This window comes from Gastrolobium bilobum, unplaced genomic scaffold (genome assembly GCF_033153095.1).
Source record: "Gastrolobium bilobum isolate Gb01-03AN ecotype WA unplaced genomic scaffold, APGP_CSIRO_Gbil_v1 utg24965, whole genome shotgun sequence".
Classification (NCBI taxonomy): Eukaryota; Viridiplantae; Streptophyta; class Magnoliopsida; order Fabales; family Fabaceae; genus Gastrolobium; species Gastrolobium bilobum.
The window spans coordinates 17,338-43,960 of NW_026898524.1; the positions used below are offsets into that span (position 1 = coordinate 17,338).

The following is a 26,623-nucleotide window of genomic DNA, read 5'->3' on the forward strand; positions in this document are numbered from 1 at the left end:
TGTGAATTAAATTAAAATAAAAATAAAAATTATTATTAATTAGGAAAGTAAAATAAATATTTCAATTGTGATTTAAACTAAAAAATCAATTTGAAAAATCTGTAGAAATAAAGAAAATAATTAAATAAATATTCTAAATTTCTAAGGAAGAAGGATATTATTTTTAAAATTAATGATTAATGCTATAAGCTTCGGGGTTATTATTCGTGGTCTGAAATTAATGATGGCTTATGAATATTTTTCAAAAATAAAATTACCTAAATTAGGCGTGATTGCCTCTTGATTGAAATCTAATTTAGACGTGATTGGTGATGTGTTAGGTTTTGACACGTGTTGACACGTGTCACATTTTTAAACTCAGAAGTCTCTGAGTTCTGCGTTTGTGATTTAATACAAAAAATAAATCAAGATTTGATGTGTGATTTAAATTAAAAAAATAAATTTGTTTATTTTTATTATAACAAAAATTTGGTTTGTGATTTAAATTAAAAGTAACAATTATTATTAATAAGGAAAATAAAATAAAGATTTGATTTTTGATGTAAACTCAAAAATCAATTTGAAAAATCTGTATTAATAAAGGAAATAATTAAATAAATATTCTAAATATCTAAGGAAGAAGGATTACCTGATTTAAATTTAAATTATGTTTGTGAGAATTAAAATATATCAAATGAGATGTCATTGCGTAGATCTCAAAAAGTTATGTGGAATCAAAAAAAGAATTACCTGCTTTGGATACTCGAGTCAAAAGTTATGGCCTTTAGAAGTTTTATGATTAAATTAATTTTTTTTTTGGAAAAAAAAGTGACACGTGTCAACACCTCATGAGAGACGCCCCATTTAAGCGTCTTCCCCTTAGGGTGAGACGCCTCAATGGAGCGTTACAGTATGCAATAGATCCGCAATTTTTTCCAAAACTGTAATAAATGCGTAATTATTTAATTAAAAAATATTATTTTAATTTTTTTGCCAGGGATATTATGGTCTGGTGTTTCGAGTAATGTAATGGATACTGATAGTTGCTTATTGATACTGAGATTTGAACCCAAGTCTTTGTGGAATATGAGCCAAACCCTTAGTCAACTATATTCACCGTTGTCAGCGTAAAGAGGTTCTTTATTGGTTATGCATGTAACTAGTCTTTTTATTGGTATATTTGAGTTTCTTACGTTGCCTATACTTGGAGTTTTGGAAGTAAAATAGATGAAGAATTCCATTTTTTAATATCTTGTATGTGTTCAATTATTTGGAATTTTATCTTTTCATGGTTGTAAGTTAAAGATCAACGAGGGAATAACACTAATTTTTGTGATACCTGTCCTTCTTGTATGTGTTTCAATTATTTCAAATTTTATCTATCCTAAGGTATAAGTTCATGATGCGTAATTAGTTGCGTATCATAATTCACCCGAGCTTGTCACGCATCACTTAGAGCATAGGACAACCCTTAGTAACATTATTTGATGATACACAATAAAACAACTGTTTAGTATTATATGATTGAGAAGAAATTTCACATTTCTTCATTTATTTAGGCCTAAAACCTCTGTCCACTGTGGAGAACTTAAGTGTCCAAAACAGCACAACAGAGTCTCAGGCCAGATTCACACATGTATATATAAAACAGTAATTATTTATGCTACAACTTGCTTTGATAACTATTTCAAAGTGTTGTAATCATCACATGAAACTAATACTTGGGTTCCTTGATGCTGATTGCTTTTTGGTTGGGTAGTAAGCCCATTCATTGATTGCACACACCCCATATGGTAAACCGGCATTTCTTTTGATCCATATGTATCCATTGATTCCCCAATTTGTGCCCCACGAATTTTTCACAATCCAATAATCTTCACCATCCACCGAATCATAACCCACTATTAACACAGCATGATTTACGTACTGAGAATCCGTTGCGCAGTTGGGACCATCAAAGATTCCCTGGCAATTAATTAATAGAGCCAAAAAAAAAGAAAAAAAGAAAAAAAATATGATGTTCTAGTCTTACAAATTAAGAAAAGAAATTAACATTGATAATATAAAAGACTTACACCGGAGTAAAATTGAAAGTCGCTTGCATCAATAGCCACACTAATAGGCTGCAAATAAGTAGCAAGCAAGAGACCGTCGTCTGATGGATATACGTTTTCATAGCCATTAATGCTTGCACTGTTTGAAACCTAATTAAAAAAAAAAAAAAAAGGTAAAACCCCAAAAGTTAAAAAAATAATAATAGTAGGAAAAAATATTTTAAAACATTGATAAAAAGAAGACCTGAGAGGCATAACAGGTACTCCCAATTGCATTATAAGAATAATCAGTTTCCAAAGCAATCCCACCATTGCTTAAAACCCAATCAAATGCATTACTTGGCCATCCGCCGTCACAACCGTAGCTTTTGGGGTCACAATCGACAAGCTCTTGCTCAGATAGACTAATAAGCTTCCCTGTGGCTATTGCATTTATTCCTTCAATGGCACCTGTGGCTGAGAACGCCCAGCAGCTTCCTAATAACAAAGTATGTATGAGAGTTCTACGATTGACTCAAATGCTTTGTTTGTTATTTCACCAATATGTATCCCTTGTTTTTAGAATAAGGCATTAGCAATTTTTTTTTGTTGATACAAATGATAATTGAACACATGACCTATACAACCTGCCCAAACCCCTCATTACTAAATCAATTCCAGTGGCTTTGGGTTTAGCAATTTCAATAATATGTTTAAAAAAGTTAGAAGAGAATTTGAATTAATGACAACATAACTTTATATAATATTATTTTAAAAAAGAGAATAATTTTTTAACACTGCTATGAAAATAAGAAATCTTATCCTTCAATGTCAACCATTGATCTCTGTGCATTTGGCGGTTCTAATTTACTAAAGTATACCCATTGATTTACTATCATATGCACAAAATTAAATTGACAGGAATAAGATTTATAAGACTTGTTATTCTTACAAACAGTCAAAAGTTTTTTAATTTCCCCTTTAAAAAACCAATATTTTTTTACCCATTTTATAACAGAGAAAACCAAAAACAAAAATAGCACTAGCAAACTCAGAGTAGCTATTAATCTTATATTTGAAACTATAGCTTCACCCAAAAATTAAAGCAATATGTGTACTTGTTAAAAAATAATGTTGCTATTATCACAACAAATATTATATAGAAAATGTCAAAACTAACATTGGATATGCTTAATTTGTGAGGTTAATTGTTTGTACCATTTGTCATATTATTTGTTTCCTTGCATTATTACTCTATCATAAAATCTTACCACAATTTGCTTGGTCCTTAACTCCAGTTACAACTCCTCTTCGCCTCCAATCTAGGGATACAGGCCCTGCATATGATAAATTATTCTGCTTTACGTGACCGAGCTGTTTGGGCATGTCATGGCCATGTAAGTAGGTTTTTTGAAACTCCTTGGGGCTCCAATCAGCAAATTTGTTCATACCAAGAAGGTAGGTAGAAGATGACCTTCTCTTTGCATTAGACTTTGTGATATAGTTCAAATTTGAGAGGAAAATCTCAAATTTCTTTGCCATCTCTTCTAGGTCTTTGTAGATCCTCCCATTCTCTTTCTTCCATAGTTGGAATAGTTGGAGGGCTTCATCTTGAGAAGGAAGCTTGTCAAGGTTAGGGCCCAATATGGAGTACTGGGTTGGGATACTAGAGCTTGAAGAGAGACATACGAATGTAGTGAAGATGAAAATGATGAGAAACATGTTTGGGGTCTGGGAAATCATCATGATCGTTAATTTATTCAAACGATTGATTGAGTTTATCAAACGTTTGATCTGCATTCCTCGTATATTAGTTTCATGTATTTATAGGTAGTGGATGGCTAGTAGTTTGATGAAAAACATTAACTTGTAGCGTATTAGCTCCAGCTATTGGTTGACGACATAGTTTTTGCTACTTACGAATTATTAAACTTGATATGGATAAACCATGTGCTTAATATTAATTTATAGCGATTAGTGAGAGTGATTTTTGTCCACTCAAACCAAAAGTGACTTAAAAGAAATACCAACAACTCAACAAGTTTGTAATTGAATTCATATATAGATGAAGTTATATTTCTTAATTTTTTTCTTCTTTAATTGTTTTGAATGTAAGGTTTTAAAATTAAATTTTACGAAATAATTATCTGTTATAATGGGATGCACATGCACATATATATTCTGTTGAATTCCAACTCATTAAAAAACAATTTGAATTCCCAGTAAATAAAACGCCCATTTTCTCGTCCCAAAACTCTAAACTACAATAACCTTTCGAAGTTAGGGATGTACAAAATGTCCAAAAGAATCAAATCAGTTCATAACCAAACTGCTCCATATTTTAAAAATTGGTTATTTTCAAAAATTAGTTTCATAAACTGCATTTTATTTTATGGTTATTTACCAAATCATAAAAATAATTGATTATATCCATGGTTATTCATAACTAAATTGCTATACAATTAAAGGAACAAATAAGTAAATCCGTTTTGGTTAACTAGTTTATGCACTGATAGAATATTTGGGCCAAATGTGCTTATCATTGGTTCTTTTTTTATAAAACTTCAATCTTCTTCAACATGTTTGTATTTTTCTTTTTTGGTGAGTCATCATTTGCGTCTTCTAAATAAGGTGAATTCATCATCTTGCCAGTGATAGAATTAAAGTTGATGTTAAGTAAACTATTTCTTTCTACAAATTTTCCATTGTTTCGTGCAAAAATCATAGATGCAACTGCTTCAGCTGCCTTTCTCCACTTATTTAAAATAATTCAATTTTTTTTTACTAATCACTCTCAAAACAACGTGAATTAATTTATTTAAGAATCATTTCGTCTGGAGAGTTCCAAATCAATGAAGATTCTTGCAAGAAATAGTTGGTCAACTACCTATAACCGGGAGAAATAATGACTACTTATAAAAATAGCACAATTCATCAAAAACCGAATTTGAATTTGTTATAAAACCATTTTTGAACTTGTTAACCGGTTTATAGTTTATAACCAATTTTGAATTAAAACCTGTTTGAAATTGATTTTAAATCAAAACCAGTTATGAACCATAAATCGTTTTTGGAATCAGTTTCAAACCGGTTTGAAAAATTAAAAACCGGTTTTAAAAAAAAAAACCGGTTCGATTTGAAAACCAAATCGTTTAAAACCCGTTCAGTTCGATTTTGTCAAAATCGGATATGAATTGTTCCATGCACAACGCACAGCCTACTTTATCACATAAAAACTAACCATATTAGAGATGTGGCAAGAGTATTTATTGAAAATTTTACTATATATACAATTAGATAGCTTTTTTCTACCCTTAACCTTAAAATAATTTTTGTTGAATATTTTACTCATTAATTTTTAAAATATTAATAATTGGCTAATATGTAGTGAATTTTAATTTTAATCTCCAATATTTTTTATCTCACTTATTTCGATTTTCATTTTTGTTGTATAATAAAAGTAGGGAGATGCAGAAAAAAAATCTGCCACAAAGAGTAAATTAAGAGTGAGTTTCTCATTTAATCAGTTTCTCTCTCCTTATGGATTTCTCTCTCTTTAATTTACTTTCTGTGGCAGATTTTTTTTTTTTCTGCCACAGATGCAGAATTGTTATTCTCATAAAAGTATCCTTGGCTTAGCATTAACATTAACTAAGAGGAAGCTATTCCCTTCATTGCTCAAAATTTGAAACTAAATAAATTGAGATATAATCCCTATCTATTAGCTAGGTAAGTCTAGTAGTTGGTTTCATCTCACTTAACTTGAGACATAGTTTGGGACTTTGGGGTATTTAATTAAAGTGTCTAAGATCTGACCTTTTTTGCGAGGTTTATAGTCTAGTTGTGCATTTTTTTTCTTTTTTTTTGGAAGATGTCTAGTTGTTGCATTAATATATTTTTAAACTTCATATCGTGCTCGTAGAGGTACGATAAAATTAAAATAATACAAGGTTTGCAAATGGATTTAGAATATTAATTGGAAATCCATCAGCCCGTCATATAAGCCTCAAATAGGTAAGCTTCGTTGAAATAGTGTAAAGAACCTTGTGATACACCATCCTAAAAGCTAGCTCAAAGGGTGGGAGTGTCCAAGGCCTTATAAACTCCACATTAGTTGCACATATAACCAATGTGGGACTATATATCTCAACAAATAGCTTTTATTTAACGGAGAACTATTGAGTTCCTTTTTGTTGATAGAGTCTTAAGATATGTTATTATTTTTTTCTTTTGATATTGTGATCGAGACATCGAGTAGTGTCTTGATTAGCTTGTATGCACTTAAAACTAATCTACTTCTCCAATTTAGTCAAAAGTAATCCATCTAATTATTTAGTTATTGAGTTTTGCCTCCCTTTATCCATAAAGACCAAAACAACTATGTTAATTAGTTATGACGCTCTTTCTTAAGAAACTTCTCCAATTTAGACCAAAAGTAATCCATTTAATTACTGGGTTTGAATGGTGGACAATACATAGATTTACCTACATGTGCTAAGAAACTTCACAAAACTTAAATCAAACCCGTATCATCAAAGTTCTGATACCATGTAAAAAATCAATTCAACCCAAAAATTTAAACTGTTGGATGAGACTATATTAATAATTCTTATACTTCTTCAACACTCCCATTATAAAAAGTACAATAAAAAACACAGTTTGCGACTCACTCGTGATTCAATCTTGAATATGGCCAAGCAACCCATAAAAAACACGATTCTAGCTAGAACCACATTAAACTAGGCATAATAATTCTTATTTGCATATATTTCAAAAATACATCTTAATTACGTTAGAATAATATATATATATATATATATATATATATATATATATATATATATATATATATATATATATATAATACTAAATAATTTAATATTAAAATAATAATTTAATCTATAAATATAATATACTATATGAAAGAAATGTTTAATCCAAAAATAAATTTCGAGATAAAAAAGTTATGGAATAACATAAAGAGTAATTTTCTAGAAGGTACAGCTGTTAATCATTTAAGATACAGGGTAATGGATCCGTTGATTGTTTTTGGGAGAAACCAAAACGATAACTACAACTAATTTAAAATCACTTGAAAATTGAATCTGATTCGGACGACATGATCAAGGGAATGAATTTAGCTTTCAATTCGTATAAACACTATTCCACTATGAATCTATAGTTACTTATTTTTCTATCGTTAGATCCTGATGAAAAAGGTATTAGTTTCCATTTTGGTTCTAAATAATAAAACTTTCGTCAGTGGAGATTGTTGAAGACAACTATTGACTCCCATTAAAAAATATGTACATTAAAAACCACAGTATGCGACTTACTCATGAATCAATTGAACATATATATGAACAAACAACCATTAAAAACTACTGTGACATTGCATGAATTTCAGATTTAACTAAATTATTCTATATTAATTAAAATTTTAGTTGTGAATAAATTTTTTGCCAAACAACATATTATCTGCTTGGGTTGTGGATGCCAAAGCCATCTAACCGAGACTGCAAGGAACCTTATCTTGCAGTCCAAATGCACGCAGCCATCTTGATAAGGAACCAGCAGCACGAGGAGTAACAATGAAGATTCCAACCAACTATGAAGGTCGATCGGTGTAGTAGATGATGATAATATCACTTAATAATATCTCTAAACTTGATCTATGGATATGTTTTCGCTTCAACTTTTTGTATTTTGTATTCAAGTCATCAGAATGTGTGATTTAATTGCAAAATGGTGTTAATTGTGAGATTTTGAAACATGTTTTGTTATCTTAGTTGTTAGATGTGTAGGATTTTTGCTCAAGGAAGAAAGGGATGGAGAAAAAGTTGGATTCAACATATTGAATAACAAGAGAAAGGAACATTGAAAATAAATCTATGTATTGAACTGATACAAAAGGTACAATATATATAGATATACTAATAGGCTTAGTAGCCCAGACCTAACTCAAATCCTAATGAAATAAGAAAATAAATATTTATAGATATATTAAAGATATTCTTTCTAACACTCCCCCTCAAGCTAAAACGAATAAATCACAAGCACCAAGCTTGTTACATATAAACTCTATTCGAGGACCCCTCAAAGACTTTATAAATATATCTACTAATTGATCATTAGAGGGTACAAACTAGTTGTAATTTCACGACCAGCAAGGACCTTCTCTCGAACAAAGTGACAATCTATTTTGACATGCTTGGTTCTTTCAAGAAATACTGGATTGGACGAAATGTGCAGCGCTGCTTGGTTATCACAAATGAGAGTTGCTGGTCCAGTGTCTCCAAACTTGAGCTCTCTAAGAAGTTGCTTAAGTTAAATGAACTTGCAAGTAGTAGTAGCCATGGAGCGATATTCTGTTTCAACACTTGATTTGGTAACTACATTTTATTTCTTACTTTTCCAGGAAACAAAGTTGCCTCCAACGAAGACATAATATCTAGAAATAGATCTCCTATCAGTAGGACAACCGGCCCAATCAGCATCAGAGTATCCAACAACTTTAACACGACCTTTATCTTCATATTCAAGGCATTTTTCTGAAGATGCGTTGATATACTTAAGAATACAAATGTCGGCATTCCAATGTTCTTGACATGGAGAATTAAGAAATTGACTTACCACACTAACTGCAAATGAAATGTTAGGCCAAATGATTGTGAGATATTTCAATTTTTCAACCAATCATCTCTACCTCTCAGGATCTAAAAAAGCAGTTTTTCAAGAATATCCAGAGCATATTTCCTCTGAGATATCACAACTCCATCTTTAGATTGGGCCACCTCAATTCCTAAGAAATATTGACGTCTCCCAAGATCCTTGCTCTGAAAATGATGACATAAATGTTGTTTCAACTAGGTGATCCCATGATTATCTTTACCTGTTATGACAATATCATCCACATATACCACCAAGTAGATAGATCCGGAAGTTGAATGACGATAAAAGAGAAAATGATTAGCTTCAGTTCGAGTCATACCAAATTGTTGAATAACATTGCTAAATTTGCCAAACCAAGCTCTTGGAGATTGTTTGAGACCATATAGAGACTTGCGGAGACGACAAACAAAACTTGACTTCACTAAGTAAAAAATTTAGGAGGTTGCTCCATATAAACTTCCTCTGCAAGGTCACCATGAAGAAAAACATTCTTAATATCAAGTTGGTAGAGAGGTCAGTGGCGGATAGCAGACATGACAATAAAAAGGCAAACAATAGACATTTTTGCCATAGGAGAAAAAGTATCAATAAAATTCAATCCAAATACTTGAGTGAAATCCTTCGCCACTAAGCGAGCTTTAAGACGATCCACTTTACCATTAGAACCTACCTTAATAGCATAAATTCAGCGAAAGCCAACAACAAATTTTCCAGACGAAAGAGGGACCAGATCCCAGGTACTATTTTGATGAAAGACACTCATTTAATCAATCATAGTTTGCCTCCATCCAGAATATGAAAGTGCATCACATGTAGTCTTAGGAATAGACACAGAAGACAAAGAGGAAAGACATGCATAATATGATGGAGAAAGACGATGATAACTAATATTAACTGTATACCTTGCCGGAGGGTGAGTATCTCGTGTACCTTTATGAAGAACAATGAGAAGGTCACTAGCCGAAGGTGGGACCGAAGCTGAGGGAGGAGATGCAGTCGAATGTGAGCCCACAGAAACATCTGGAGAACCATTTTGTAACTCATCAGGAGAAGAGGTAATAGAAGGAGAGCCAGAAACATAGACTAGTAAGGCGAAAGGTATTCAAAGGTGTCGACAGGGAGAGATGACTGAACAGAATTAGTGTCCACAAAAGTAGTAGAAGAGCCAAAAAAAGAAACTTATTCAAAAAAGGAAACATCGGCCGAGATAAAGTATCTACGTAAATTCGGAGAGTAACAATGACAACCCTTTTGAGATAGATGATAACGCAGAAAAACACATTTATGAGACTTGGGAGTTAGTTTATCCAATCTTGGGTCGAGATAATGAACAAAACATGTAGAACCAAACACTTGTGGGGTCAAAGGATATAAAACTTGATGGAAAAACCAAATAGAGTGAGGTACCTGGTGATGAAGAACAGATGAGGGCATGCGATTAATGAGATAGCATGTAGAGAGAATAACATCATCCCATAATTTGTAGGGAACATTGCCATCAATTAACAAAGCACGACTAGTCTTAACGAGATGGTGGTTCTTGCGCTCAGCTACACCATTCTATTAGGGTGTATAAGGGCAAGATGTTTGATAAAGAATGCCATGAGACGAAAAGAATTGCTGAAACCGATGAGATAAATACTCACATGCATTATCACTACGAAAAGTATGAATAAGAATAACAAACTGAGTTTTTATTTCATTATAAAATAACTGAAAAATAAAAAATAGCTCAGAACGATTGTTCATTAAAAATAACCAAGTACATCTAGAATAATAATCAATAAAAGTAATAAAATACTTAAATCCTAAAGTAAAAGGATGACGACTTGGTCCCCAAATATCAGAGTGGACCATAGAAAAATGGGACAAAGCTTGACGACTAAGATGACTTGGGAACATACTACGAGCATGTTTTCTAAACTGACAAGACTCATAATTTAAACTAGAAAGAGATGATAAATGTGGAACCATCTTCTGAAGCTTGACAAGACTTTGATGACCCAAACGAGCATGTATAGTGAGAGGAGAATCCACAGTGGAGCTGACTGAAGAAGAAGAAAAAAGTTGGTAGAGGCCATGAGACTCACATCCTTTGGTAATCTCCTTCACCGAACTCCGATCCTGAAAGATGACACAAATTTTAGTAAAGGAAACAATACAATCAATGGATTTTGTTAAACTACTAATAGAAAGTAAGTTAAAAGGAGAATCTGGAATATAGAGAACATGATCCAGAGATGAATGAGGTAAAAGAAGAATCGTGTCGATCCCACGGGATTTGACCAGATACCCATCGACCATAGTAATAGTAGGAAATGAACCAGTGGTACAAAGAGAAGTGAATAAAGACTTATTACTAGAAATATGATCAGAAGCCCCAGAATCAAGAGTCCAAGGGCCAATAAAGTGTAAATGAGAGATCCCAACAAAAGAATTACCAGTGGGAGAAATGGATGCAATAGGACCAAATGTTTTCTTATCAGACTACCAAGTTACAAATTCAATAAGAAGAGCAGCAGAAGGTTTCACAACGGAAGGTAACCCTGGATCAGGAGCACTAGAGGAAGCCTGAGCAACATAAGCATTCTGAGGAGGTTAAGGTGGCTTTCCATGGAGCTTCCAACAACGGTCATAGTATGATTGGTCTGATAACAATGAGTGCATAATAGCTTTCCTTTAGAGGGTTTACGTCCATGACCATAACACTGAGCAGCAAGGGCAGAGGAGTCAACCGGAGGTACATGGGTCATAGGATGTGATGATGATCTAGATGGCTTAGGTGGAATCCTAAGTAGGTAGACATCACAGAATCTAGTGTAGAAATTATAGCAGACCCAAAAATTTGATCTCGATTGGCAGACAAATGGGAAGGTAAACCATATAAAATAAACAACATAAAAAGGGTATTATGTTGTTCCTGCTCCTTAGTAACATCAACAGTAAGGGGAAGAAGTTCATTAATATCATGAAGCAAACTCTGAGATTTCCCCAAAAACTCAAACATAGGACAATCATAATCTCGAGGAGCAAAAGTAATCATCAATTTATGACACACACCATTGAGTCGCTGTGTATGATTGGTGTATAATGCCTTTGCTTGACTCCAAATAGCTTCACAGGTATTGGTGGGTAGAATAATTTGCTTAATTGAAGGATGAAGAGTAGCTTTAATGAGACTACACAATTGAGCATCAATCATCTTCCATCGTGTGCGCTCATTAGCCGCAATAGAATCAGACTTAGTAGTGAGATGTGGTGTATAATCCTGCCCATCCAACCGAAGTCACATATCTAATGACCAAGAATCATAATTTGACCGATCCAATTTATCCACACTCAGCGGAGTAAGGATATAATTGGAAAAAATAGTAGACTCCGACTTGGGGGTAGCCGGAGACCCAGAAACATAAGAGATAGGGGAATCCATAATCAAGATCAGAAAAAAAGAGTAAATCCCCTTTTGGGTCCCAACAAAAAACATGGTACCCACTTTAGTCCTTTACAAAAATAAAAGTCCTGAGGTCCCTAAGAAATTCAAAGTGGACTCATTTAGTTGAAATTGTGGTCCCTCACAAATTCAAAAAAATCCCACATTAGTCCTTCAAAAGGACTAAAATGGGTCTACTTTAAATTTTATAGGGATCAGACGATTAATTTTTTTTTTGTAAGTGACTAAAGTGAGGACCATATTTTTTGTTAGGGACGCAAAAGAGGCATTACTAAAAAAATAATCAAAAAAACAGATCACAAAACTAACAAGTAGAGGAGGGATCTGTGTGTCAACAAAAAATGACGCTGAAACACCAATATAAGACCATATCCAGAACCATAGCGGTGAGACGAAAAGAACGCAACCGGTCGCGGTAGGAACGAAGCCTCCATGTGCTACAATGTGCCGCCTGACAGGAGAAGAATACACACCTTGCACGCACTCTCAGAAGCCTTTGGAGATGCGACGGGTGCAGATGAGACCGCTCTGTCGAGACGAGCACGTCGATAGGTAGATTGCCAGAAACGGTCACCGAACAGTGGTGGTTGACGGCGGAGATGCGGCGACAATGGGGTTTTGATGTCTGATCGCGGAGAGAAAGTTTCAGCAATGATGAAAATACGATATAAGAAGAAATAAAACATCCGAAAACTGATAATGAGACAATATCCAATTTTTTTTTTTTCAAAGACGATGAGCAGTGGCTTCATCAGAAAAAGAAACGGATCAAGGTTCCTTTCGTTAGGCTCTTGATACCATTTTGAATAACAAGAGAAGAAAGGAACATTGAAAATAAATCTATTTATTGAATTGATAAAAGAGGTACAATATATATAGATACACTAATAGGCTTAGCCCATACCTAACTCAAATCCTAATAAAATAAGAAAATAGATATTTACATATATTCTAAAGATATTTTTTCTAACACAACACACTACTAGAAAATTTAACATTAGCGAGGACATATTCCGTCAGCATTAATTGATGACAATTCTGTCAGATATATGATTTTTTGATGGAATTTGCATCTGATCAAATACCGTCTTTGATTTTATTATCTGCATAAATATTTCGACGAAACAATTTTGACCATCACTTATACAATGACAATGATTCCATCGAATGTAATAGTTGGCTAGCAATGATCAGTCTCAATGGGCTATGACATTATGATTAATCAATCCCTAATTATAATTTTAGAGGGATTTGCAGCAATTGGTCACGTGCATATTATTATTAGATCTTCATAGCCTCCATTCGTTTAGCTGAGTTAGCTATTTATTTCTTGCACATAATTTCAAATAAAATTTCAACATAATTTTTGCAAATTCCTTTATCTCTTTAATTTCTCTGATGGTATCAGCGCTCAATATTGAGCTAAGGTATTTTTATATGTTTTCCATTGTTTTCTTTTATTTCTATCATCAACTTTTCTCATTTTTCTTCAAATCTTTCCAACCAAGAAGATGAACAATTATAGCTCACTCTTAGAATCGTTTTGTTTTCACCTCCTTTTAGTGGGATATGTTAGAAATTTTTATAATAATTGTGGGCTTCCATCCATTGTAATTTTTCTTGTTTTAATAAAAACGGGCTACGTCATGATACATATAGGGGTCCAGTATAAAGCCCAGTTAATTAGTGATCCTTTTGATTTGGGCTTGGATATCCGTAAACTGATTAGTGTGGGTGTAGGCCTAACCCATAGGCCCATGATGGGAAAAGGACTAGGGTTAATAAGTTGGCTAGGTCTCCCCTGCATTCACAGTTAGGGGTGTAAATGGGCTGGGCTGGGCTGGGCTGGGCTGGGCTTTGGCCATCCTGGCCCAAGCCTACGTCAAAAAAAATTCAGCCTATCTGGCCTACTAGCCTATTAAAGGCTTTATTTGTAGGCCAAGTCCGGCCCATTTTCAAAAATAAGAAAGTCTGACATGGCCTACAGGCCTTGTAGGCCTCCCACTATATATACTAAGCAAAAAAAATAATTGTATAGAGCAAAGAAAATTTTATTCATGCATGCACTAGTACTTCTCATAAGAAAAAAATGACAAAGAAGAAAGAGTCAACATAATACCTCAGCTCTAGAATGTATATCATAGAGGAATAGAGTTAAAGAAATGAGAAAAATAAGAAAAATACAATTACTGGATGCTGAAATAAAGTCTACAAGAGAATGCCATTCATCTAAAAATCTTTAAACCACCATCAAGACAAGGGAAAGAAGATATTATTGAAAGATCTTCATCAGTAACATCATAATCCAGCAAGGTACTCATTGCTCCATGGTATTAAGCTGCAACAACATGTAAAATTTGGAGACATTAGACAAGTTTTCCTTTCATAAAATAAAATAGCACAAAAAGTAAGAGATATTGGTATTTGGTACTTTGTGTCTTTGCCACATAAAATAAATATTATTTTATTATTTTATTTTAATAAATTAAATAGGCCAGCCTACAAGGCTGTAGGCTGGGCTTGACAAAATTGGCCTATTGCCTATTTATTAAAAAAGCTTTTTTATAAGCCTAAGCCTACTCTACTTTTCTGAAAGGTCGGGCCTGGGCTGGGCTCAATGTAGGTCGGGCAGTAAGCTGGGCTGGGCCAGCCTGACCCATTTACACCCTTATTCACATTGTGTTGAAAAATTGTCACTCCACAACTCGTCCCATCAACGGTTGTGATCAGGGAGTGGTGTGAATTGCGGAGAAAAATCCTGGTCTTTCCATTGCAAGAGCATCAGAGGAAACAAGAAATCTTCAAACAATCAAGAATCATGTCTTCAACAAGTAAGCCTATCTTTTAGTGTTCTAATTTCATATATTCTCATCTTGAAATTTCTTACATTTGGTATGCCTGGATTATATGAATTAGGATCCAACCGCTTAACATATTGGCATGATTGTAATTTTGGGATTAAATCCATTACCTCCTTTTATTTTTTTTGAATATATGGCTTTCTAATTGAGTATTTTTTTCTTCTTAAAGAAATCAAAACCTAATTTTGTTACTTTGTAAAAATGAGGTTCATTGCAACAATCTTTACTAATTTTTAAATTATTTGTGAGATTTGAATTTATTGCAATTAATCGGTTTAATCAAAGTCAATAGACATAAACAATTTTTTATTTAAAAAAAAAAATGAAAATTTTGATTAAGAACGAATTGTCAAATAGTACCATCAAGTTCCCCTTGTTTCTGCGAAGATCAAACTCAAGGGCGTGGGCTTCGATTCCCCTGGTTGTCACATCTAAGGCCTTAGGTAGCTTCGGCGATGCCAATTGCATGGAATAGTTACTTGTTCATTGTGCCAACACTATAGAAAGCAACGATGTAACACTTGCCCAACAATTGGCTTCGAACCAACTATTTTCATCAGAAAGAAAAATAAAAATTGTTATACAGTGGTGATGAAAGTTATTTAATTATGTAGTTGATTTGAAGTCAATTGTATTCGTCAAATTTTTTTTTTAATATTGAATCTTCGAACAAGATATATAAGAAAAAAAATTTGACATGATTAATTTAGAAGAAACTCTCTTTGTTTTGGAATTTAAATCCATAATAGATAGCATTTTTTATGGATTTAAAACATCCTTGTTGGATTTGATTGAAAGCTTTAAAGATATATCTTTATGTTTGCGATTGTGGGTTAATGAAAATATTTGGATAGAAGTAAATATATTACCATTGTTGTTTTTGTATTTAGTTTGAAACTATTTGGAATGAATAGTTTAAAATAAAAGTTATTTGGTAGTCACGTGGGTTACATCACATTTAACATGAATAAAAAAACATGAATCCATGATAGCTTTGATGAATACTATTTTGTTTAGAGTTGGGGGTTATTTATGAATACAACTTATTTCACTGGTGGTTGATTTGCTTGGCGAGAAAGAAGACCTATTTGGATTTTTTGAGTGAAGCTCATCCATAGCTATTGCGCATAAGGCACTTATGAGGCCAATAATGACTTAATTTTCATAAAATATTACTTGTGTGGTGTTATAATTAAATATGATTTTATGATATATTTAAAATAAATAAATAAATTGTTGTGATAAATATCCTTTTTTGGAAAAGTGATAAACCTTATATGCTTGCTTTAATAATTTCTTTTCTTGTTTATTAAGATGCATGCTTCCGCTTGAATTGATTAAATACAAAATTTGTTTGGGAATGATCTTGGTTATTTCATGCAATTTCCTGTCCAAAGGGGGTAATTGTGTGTTATAACTGTAAATTTGTTTAAGATGATGTTAATGGAGGTGCATTGGTCTAGGTGATCTGTCTGCCCAAAAGGGACACATCTCTAAAGCCAGTGTATACTCATTGAGAAAATTTTCTTTGAGGTTGTAGATGGAGTTATTGGAGGCTCATTGGGCTAGAGATCTATATGCCCAAAGGGGGTGGATTTTCGAACCCAATGTTGTGCTCATTGATTAACTCATCTGAGGTTCTGACCTTGGTTTGTGCATTCTGCCCAAAGGAGAATGTACTATTATGTTGGCCTTGTTATGAAAATCTGTTGTGCTAAATGATTAACTCATCCTGAGCAACTTCTTCTTGAGATTGTAGATAAAGTTATTGGAGGCTCATTGGTCTAGGAATCTATCTGCCCAAAGGGGATAAATTTTCAAACTCAGTGTTGTGCTCATTGATTAACTCATTTGAGGTTTTGGCTGGTTTAACCTTGGTTAGTGCAATTTGTCCAAAGGGGAATGTACTTCTATGTTGGCCTCATTATAATATCTTGATTTAATTGAAGGTATATTTTGTCCTATAATTTACTCTGATGCATTCCTGTTTTGCCTTAATAATAAACTTCTATGTTTGATTCATTTTAAAATCAATATCTTGAATATTTATTTAATTTTTATATACATAAATATTTATTTGAAATTACTTGCTCTTATTCATGTTTAATTTTGTGAGAAATATTCATGATTTTTTTATTTTAAATTTTAATTAATAAAAAATATTATAGATTATAGTGATTATAATGTTACTCTCCTTAATTTAGCATAGATTTTATGTACTCTCTTATTTAAGTTTGATTAGTGAGCTAAGATGTATAATTATTGATATTGGGGATTAGAATTTGTGCATAAATTATAATTTAGTTAATGCAATATGAATTTTAAAAACACATGTTATAAGATTTTTTATATTATTTGGGCATGATTATTCAGAATATTATTTGTGTATTATTAGAGTTCTTTATTGATAAAAATTATTGTTTGCAATTATCTGTCCAAAAGAAGTTATTGTATGCATCAATTTTCAAATTTGTATTGAGATAAAATTTAAAATAATGTGAAATAACTATGTACTATGTACTCTGCCCAAATGAGAGTTTATAATATGCTAATTATTTCTTAAAATTATTTCATTGCTCATAATTAATATAATTGCATTTATGTAATAAATATTCTTTTGATATAAACGATAACAATGCCATAATAGAATTGTTGATTTGCTTGATTTGTGATTAATGAAGATGAGATCTAGATTTTTATCTTATTTTTTATCTTGATAAGGCATTGTGTGTTAGCCTATAATTAATGTAAAGAACAAATTTGACATTTTTTTTAGTGGGAGAGATATGATTAATTTTGTGTGATCTTGAAGTTATTGTCAAGTCAGTGAGAGATAATTGCTTAGTTTTTAATGTCAGGATATGAGTTTATTTTGAAATGAATTTTCTATAAGGCCTCTTTGAGAAGGATCTTGAATTCTATATCCTTTTTAAATCAACATGGATTTTATTTTACATTAATGGTGATTTGATGAGGTAGTGACTTTCTTGAGCTATGATGAAAATAATTTCTGTTAGTATATTTACCATAAGGTCAGTGTGAGAAAAGTCTCTTTTTTGTATTGTATGTGAATGACTTAGTTATTGAGAATATTAAGTGACTCTCTAACCAAAGGACTTAGGCCCATGATATTTGAAATGCATGTGAAGAACATGTGCATTGTGAGTCCTTTTGATGTGCTTGGTTAGTGGGAGCTTGAGTTCTTTATTATTTACTTATCATGTTGAATTGTTAATTACAGACATAATTGATATTTGGTTGATATATAAATCTCTTATGGAGCAATTGATAATGCATTGAATTTTGTTATTTATATATTGAATATTTGTGTTTATGTTTATCAATTGTGAAATATTGGAACTCTGTGTCGTTGGGACCACCGTGCCTGTGGTTGATGTAAGAACCCGCACCGTTAATTAAGGAAAATAATTAATTAAATATGTGAAATTAGGAAATAATTCCATAATTGACCTTAATAATTATAAGAAGGCTTAAATAAATATAGGAAGTGATTAAGAATGTTGAAAGTCGTTTTTCGGAAGAAAATTGCAGATACCGTTCTGCTACTCGGTATAATTGTGTATCGATGAAGTATCCCGGAAAATTATAAAAAATGTGTATATGTCACTAGAATAATATATAGGACTTGTAAAACAAGTTTCAAGTCAAAATAATGAGAATTGGTACCAGAACTGATACTGGCTATGGAAAAGTGCATACCGGAAAGGTGCTACGAAAAATAAAATAAAAATATGATAAATCTTAGAAAAATGAGTAGGTTCAGATTCCAAAGTTTGAGATTAAAATGCTAAGCGTAGCTATTAGTGCTAATATAGTGTGATTAAGTGTAATCCGCCTATATATACTAAGGGACACTGATTTTTAGGTCATTTTGGCTGAGTGCTACGTAGAGTTTTTGGGTGCTCATGCTGCCACCTTCATTCTTGATCATTCCTTGCTTGAAAATCTCCCAAGTTTGCACCTTTCTTCTCATTTCTCTTCATCTAAACAGTTGGTTGGGGTGAGGGTTGGCTTTGTGAGTGGAAAGGTCAGCCATTCTCTGAGCGTGAGGTCTGTCTTGGAGTGCTTGAAGGCTTACTCCACTGTTTTGTGAGGAGAAAGCCATTGTTCTTAACTTGTGGGTTTCAAGGAGCCATCTTTGTTGTGAAAGGACCAAGCTTTGTTGTCATATTTCGTGGACCCTTGGAAGTCAGACTTGGGAGCTTCATAGAGATCTCCAAGAGCATTCCTTTCTCTGTTTTAAACTGTTGGTAAGCTTCACCAACCTTGACCATTGTTTCTTTGGTTAAAAGTGGAACCTTGATGCATGTAACAAGCTAAAGTTGATAACTTAAGGTTGGGTAATGTTAAACACACCTTAAATCGCATGTTTAAGCTTCTATATGCATGAAATGAACCACCTTTGATAGGGATATCTCGCGAAATGCAGAACTGTATTCTGTCACAAAATATCCGGATATTGATATCCGGATATGATATCCGGATATGGGGATCTGAATATCCGGATATAGATATCCGGATATTGGAAGCGAGATATCTGGATATTGATATCCGGATATGCCCCTGACGAATATCCAGATATTCTGGGTTTTCGTGAACAGTGAAGGTACTGTTCATACAGAATGTTATTTTGGGTTTGTGGACCCATGATTGGCTACTGAGGACTTCTGTAATGATTATTGTAAGTTAGAATCTAAGTGATTAAGGGCTTGTGGCTTTGTGAGAAGCCTAAAGATGTAAAACGTAAAGGAAATGCGTTGTCTTTGTGTCTTAGGCTTGTTAAGCATGATTATTGATATATTGTTGGTCCGAAACAGATTGTGATTCTGCTTTGTTTGGGCTTTGAGCTAGTGTGGACTCTTGGCAGTGGATAGTTAGCTTGCAAGGTAAGCTTTCGTGTCCTCAGGTTAGCCATTGTTAGTTCCACCATGTCCCATGGGGGTATGGTTATATGCATGATGTTGTTTTCATGATATATTGATTTGTGAAATGTTGTTGAGCTGTTATATCCGAGTGCCTTTATGATAAGCATGTGGTGTTCCACCTATACGGTAAGCATGAGTATGTGGTACATACAAGAGGGTGAGGCTGTGGGTGAGGTGCAAGCGATGTTCCTTGTACTAACTGTAGGTAATAGACGTATTCCTGCATTTCTCTGGCCAGTAGAATAGTTAAAACACACATGGCATGAATATCTGTTGCATTGCATAGTTTTGGAACTTATACTGTTAAATGCTTTTGAACTTATATTGCACGTGTAAGTGAGCTTGGGGTGGAAGATCCTTGAGGACCCCTTGTCTTACTGAGATTTCTTTTTAGAGATCTCACCCCACGTTTGGGGCACATATTTCAGGTTCAAGTAATGCGGGGGTTAAGACCTCTAGCGGCAGGAGGCCGGAGCTTAGCTGATTATATGTTGTTATGCTGCTTATGTTGGATGCTGGATATTGACTGTTTCCTTTTATGCTTTTAGCTTCATGATGTTATTGTTGAGACTGTTGTGGGGCTTTATCGCCTTATTTGGTGAGCGTGGGGATTGTCCATGCCACATTGACTTGCCTTTATGTTTTGTTGTTTCTAGTTGTAATTAATAATGTATCAGGATATTGTTCGGACTACGTGTTGTAGATCCGTGACTTAGATACTCACATCTATGTTATGAGGTATTTCAGTTAGCTGTCTTTTGCAATTTACATACAGGCGATGTTTTATGAAATGGAGTAAGTAATTCAACTTGGCTAATGATAATGATGTCATAATTGAAAAGAAAAAGATATTCCGCATTTTTAAATTAAGCGTGGCTTAATACGATGATATGATAACAAACCGGATATATACGGGGTGTTACATTTTATGGTATCAGAGCACTTTCTAGGGAAAAGCCTATATGTATTGCAATAATTAGGATGATTGGCTGTGTCTTGTCTTGTGTGTTTGCTCCGTTGAGTGTTATTATGATAATACATGTGATCACATTGCATGGGCCTGATCAACTCATAACTTGTGTAACTTGTGCAGAGTCATGGTAATACCCAAGAAGACTCGCGAGACTGCTGAGGGTCAACCCGACCCAATCCTGACTGCATTAGCTGAGATGCAGGAGGCTGCTAGATTGGCCAACGTGGCAATGATGGACGCCGCTCGTGAGGCGAACCAGAAGGCCACAGAGGATGCTCTTGAGGCGAACCGTTTGACGAATATGATCATGATGAGGGTCATGTTGGAGGAGATGAGAGCTGGCCCTACTGTTGGTCAGTTCCCACCGCCACCACTTCCACCGCCGCCCTTCCACCTAGTCTGCAGGACGAGAGCCAGAGCCATGTTGAGGGCACTGGTCAACTCACTGGGGTGATGGAACCCTATGTGGAGCCTTATGAAGATAGAGATGTGATTGATCGCTGGCTTAATGCTTTTCGCAAGCATAAGCCACCTACTTTTGATGGATCTTACGATCCTATTGCTGCGGCTAGATGGCTACAGGCGCTGGATAAGATCTTCCGGGTCATGCAGTGTACAGATCCGCAGAAACTGATGTTTACTACCTATATGCTGGAGCGCGATGCCCATGAGTGGTGGATAAACACCTCGCATGCTTTTGAGATGCAGGGTCATGTTATGACATGGCCATTCTTCGAGGATTGCTTTCTAGGTTGGTATTTCCCTTATGATGCTCAGGAGAGGAAGCAGGGGGAATTCGACAGGTTGGTGCAGGGCTCGTTGTCTGTTGACGAGTACCTGACCAAGTTCAATGAGATGGTTAAGTTCGCTCACTTTCGGATGGAGAGGCCTACTCCGATCTTCTTGGCTGCTAAGTTCCGCAGGGGACTTAATGAGGATGTTGCTGGTTACCTTGCTGGTTCTGCTTCGAGGGACTTCGGGGCACTGGTACAGCAGTGTCGGAACATCGAGGACTTCTGCAACTCGAGTAAGGCCAAGAGGGCCAAGATTGCTGAGACGAAGGGAACTAGTAGTTCCACTTCCTGGAGGGACAGGAAGTTTGGGAGTAAAGGCAAGGGAAATCAGATGGCGACTCGGCAAGCGCCAAATCAGTTTAAGGGGACTTCTGCTCAGGGAGTGCAGCAAGACCTCCCGCTCCCAGATGCTTGGGGTGTGGGAAGACTCACTTTGGGCCGTGCTCGTCAGGCCAGTTGATATGCTTTCAGTGTGGCAAGGAGGGCCACTACTCTAGAGATTGTCTGTCGTCGACGGCGAGAGATGCAGCAGTTCGAGCAGTTCCATTACAGATGGTTCCCCTTCCACCACCAGCGGCACCTGCAGTGCCACCTACTACGGGACGAGTTTACACTTTGGATCGGCAGCAGTCGGACCGAGCTCCGAACCTTGTCAGAGGTACTGTTACCATTGGTGGATCGTTTGTTGATGTCTTGTTTGACTCCGGGGCTACTCATTCCTTCATTGCTACCCCGATTGCAGTGGGGCTTGAGTTGCCCATGTCTGTGCTTTCTCCACCGTTGCGGGTGACCACCGCCACCGGAGAAATGTGTGATTCTACCACTGTTCATCGCGATGTAGCATTTCAGTGGGATGGCCGTGAGTTCTCGGTAGATCTGATAAGGTTGCCGATAGCCAATTTGGAGATTATTCTGGGCATGCATTGGTTGTCCAGAAATTGTGCATTGATAGATTGTTGTGCCACACGAGTCGTGATGTCTCCGGGTGATGCCACAGCCAGTTCCTCGCCTTTTATTTCGTTACTGCAGACTAGGAGAGCCTTGAGAGCAGGGGCTTTCGGTTATGTCATGTTGGGAGGTTTGGTGAGTGGGTCACAGGAGGATATCGCTGGCATTCCTGTGGTGAGGGAATTCCTCGAGGTATTTCCTGAGTTTCTGCCGCAGAGGGAGATAGAGTTCTCCATTGACTTATTGCCTGGTGTGGGTCCCGTTTCATTGGCTCCATATCGGATGTCGCCATCAGAGTTGGCGGAGTTGAAGAAACACATTGAGGACCTTTCAGGGAAAGGCTTCATTCAACCGAGTGTATCTCCATGGGGAGCACCGGTCATCTTCGTGAAGAAGAAAGATGGGACTATGCGATTGTGCACCGATTACAGGCAGCTGAACAAGGTGACAATCAAGAACAAGTATCCCCTTCTACATATTGATGATCTGTTGGATCAACTGAAGGGCGCTTGTGTGTACTCGAAGATTGATCTCCGGTCTGGATACCATCAGATTCGGGTGAAACCGGAGGATGACCCGAAGACCGCGTTTCGTTCGAGATACGATCACTATGAGTATTTGGTGATTCTTTTTTAACTCACAAATGCACCCGCAATGTTCATGGATTACATGAATAGGATTTTCTAGCTGTACCTAGATCAGTTTGTGATCGTCTTCATTGATGATACCTTGATATACTCAAAGACGGAGGAAGAGCATGCTGAGCACTTGAAGATTATGTTGCAAGTGCTGAAGGAGAAAAGACTTTATGCTAAGCCTTCGAAGTGTGAGTTTTTGCTCAAGTCTGTGAAGTTTTTTGGTCATGTCATTTCTGCATAAGGAGTTGCAATGGATCCGAACAACATTGAGGCCGTTCTTGATTGGGAGAGGCCCAAGACGGTAACTGAAGTGAGGAGTTTTCTGGGTTTGGCAGGTTACTACCGGAGGTTCATCCAAGGATTCTCCATGTTGGTTCTGCCAATGACTCGCCTTACCCAGAAGGTGACTCCATTTGTGTGAACTCACGAGTGTGAGGAATGTTTTCAGGACTTAAAGGAGAGATTGACTACCGCACCTGTGTTGGTCCTTCCTGATCCTGCTGAAGAAGTTGAGCTTTACACTGACGCCTCCAGAAAGGGGCTCGGATGTGTGTTGATGTAGTTGGGCAAAGTGATTGCCTATGCTTCGAGGCAGTTGAAGCCTCATGAGGAGAACTACCCGACTCATGATTTGGAGTCGGCTGCTATTGTGTTTGCTTTCAAGATTTGGAGGCATCATCTTTATGGCATGAAGTTTGCTGTGTTCAGTGATCACAAGAGCTTGAAGTACTTGTTTGATCAGAAAGAGTTGAACATGAGACAGAGAAGATGGATGGAGTATCTGAAGGACTACGTTGAGTTGAAGTACCATCCTGGCAAGGCCAATGTGGTAGTTGATGCTTTAAGTCAGAAATTCGTGAGTCTATCCAGTTTGACCATGGGTGACTATGACATCATTGAGCAGTTTCGAGATCTGATGGTGACTTCCTTGTTTGGGGGTGCACTTCTCGAAATGGAAACCGTGCAAGTTGAGAACGAGCTCATGGAAAAGATCAAAGAGGCGCAAGTGCAGAGAGAGTGCCTAGATTATGTGAAGAACCAAGATGGAGTGTCTTGGAATGAGGATGGATTGTTGACCTTCTAGAAGAGGATTGTGGTTTCTCGAGGTCCTTTGACTGTGGAGGTGATGACAGAGGCTCATAAGGGCTAGTTTACTGTCCACCCTGGCGTTACAAAGATGTATCAGGACTTGAAGAGGAACTATTGGTGGCCGGGTATGAAGAAGGACGTAGTTGTTTTTGTGTCCAAGTGCTTAGTTTGCCATAAGGTGAAGATAGAACACCAGAAGTCGTCTGGTAAACTTCAACCTCTTGAGATTCCAGAATGGAAATGGGATATAATTTCCATGGACTTCGTGGTGGGATTGCCAAAGACTCAGGCTGGTTACGACTCTATCTGGGTCATTGTGGACAGATTGACTAAGTCTGCCCACTTTCTTCCGGTGAAGGTCAGCTTCGCTACTGAGCAGTTGGCCAGATTTTATGTTCGCGAGATTGTGAGACTTCACGGGGTGCCCGAGAATATTATTAGTAATAGGGACATGAAGTTCACATCTCGGTTCTGGGAGGCGCTGCAGGAAGCTTTTGGTACGCAGTTGAGACTGAGTACAACCTATCACCCTCAGACTGACGGACAGACTGAGCGGACCATCCAGACATTGGAGGACAAGTTGAGGGCTTGCACTTTGGAGCAGGGTTCAGCATGAGATAGTACCTGCCATTGGTTGAATTTTTGTACAACAACAGTTTCCATGCTAGCTTGGGCATGGCACCCTACGAGACATTGTATGGTAGGAGATGTCGGACTCCTACCTACTGGTCTGAGGTTGGAGACAAGGAGCTGTTTGGCTTGGACTTTGTCCAAGATACAACCCTGCAGATCCAGTTGATCAGGGAAAAGCTGAAGCATGCGCAAAATCGCTAGAAGAGTTACTACGATGTGAGGCATCGTCCACTGGAGTTCAGTGAGGGTGAGCACATGTTTGTGAGACTATCACCTGTCAGCAGTGTTGGTCGGGCAATTGGAGTGAGGAAGCTGAGCCTGCGGTTCATTGGGCCATACCAGATACTTGGTAGAGTAGGACCTGTTGCCTACCGGATTGCCATGCCTCCGAACTTGGCCAACATCCACGACGTGTTTCACATGTCTCAGCTTCGGAAATATGTAGCGGATCCTTCACACGTGGTGCAACCGGATGATGTGGAGGTTCGGGAGAACCTAAAGACTCCCGTCGAACCACTCAAGATTCTCGACCTTGGCGAGAAGCAGCTGAGGAGCAAGATCATTCCGATGGTCAAAGTGCAGTGGGCCGGAAGAACTCCGGAGGAGTGCACTTGGGAGCGAGAGGAAGAGCTTCTCCGGTAGTATCCCGACTTTCGAGATAGGTATGTTTCTGATTTTGAGGACAAAATCCTCAGAAAGGTGGGGTGAATGTAAGAACCTGCACCGTTAATTAAGGAAAATAATTAATTAAATGTGTGAAATTAAGAAATAATTCCATAATTGACCTTAATAATTATAAGAAGGCTTAAATAAATATAGAAAGTGATTAAGAATGCTCAAAGTCGCTTTTCGGACAAAAATTGCAGATACCGGTTCTGCTACTCGGTATAATTGCGTACCGATGAAGTATCCCAGAAAATTATAAAAAATGCGTATATGTCACTAGAATAATAAGTTAATAAGTGTATATTCCTTTTTTTATTTCACAAGTCGCTTTTTCTTTGCATTTTTTTATAAAAAATGCGTATATGTCACTAGAATAATAAGTTAATAAGTTTTAATAAGTATCCCATAAGTCGCTTTTTCTTTGCATTTTTTTATTTCAACTTTAATTGTCAATAAGTGTATATTCCTTTTCTTTCTGATAATTGTTAAGTTATACATGGAATGAACTTGGACATATTTCTTTTGATAGATTATTCTGATCAGGCTTAATTCTTGACTCTTGGATTATATTACTTGTTGATTGATATTGTTATGCTAATTGCATAATTTGGTTTTACCCTTGTGAGATTTTGGGTCTTTATGAATGGATTACATCTTTTGCCATTCTCTCTTTCTCGTGTGTTTCTGCTCGTGATCTTTATTCTCTAGAACTTGATCTTTTTCTTTTTGAAACTGCATTTTTCATCTACATGCATGAATATGATAGAGGCATTTTTTCTTCTTTTTTTCACTTTTTTTTTTTTGTAATAAAGAGGGGCAAAAGCCCCAAACAAAACAAAAATTACACGACGCGAGAACTTAAAAGATCTACAGAAGCATCCTGAAGAAGGAGCTCTAACAAAGGAGAAGGAGGAGAATGATAAACAATAAGATTATTATC

The 26,623-nt window shown here is 35.9% G+C and overlaps 1 protein-coding gene across 1 annotated transcript; it reads right to left on the reverse strand.

Annotated features, from left to right (window-relative positions):
* Positions 1-1,683: 1,683 nt before the first annotated feature.
* LOC133317043 (ervatamin-B-like) lies at positions 1,684-3,758 on the reverse strand. The gene is made up of 4 exons (XM_061518835.1): positions 3,284-3,758; positions 2,278-2,510; positions 2,055-2,183; positions 1,684-1,944 (listed from the first exon to the last, which is right to left on the reverse strand). Exons 1-4 carry the CDS (start codon positions 3,756-3,758, stop codon positions 1,684-1,686), a joined length of 1,098 nt encoding a protein of 365 aa, XP_061374819.1.
* Positions 3,759-26,623: the final 22,865 nt, after the last annotated feature.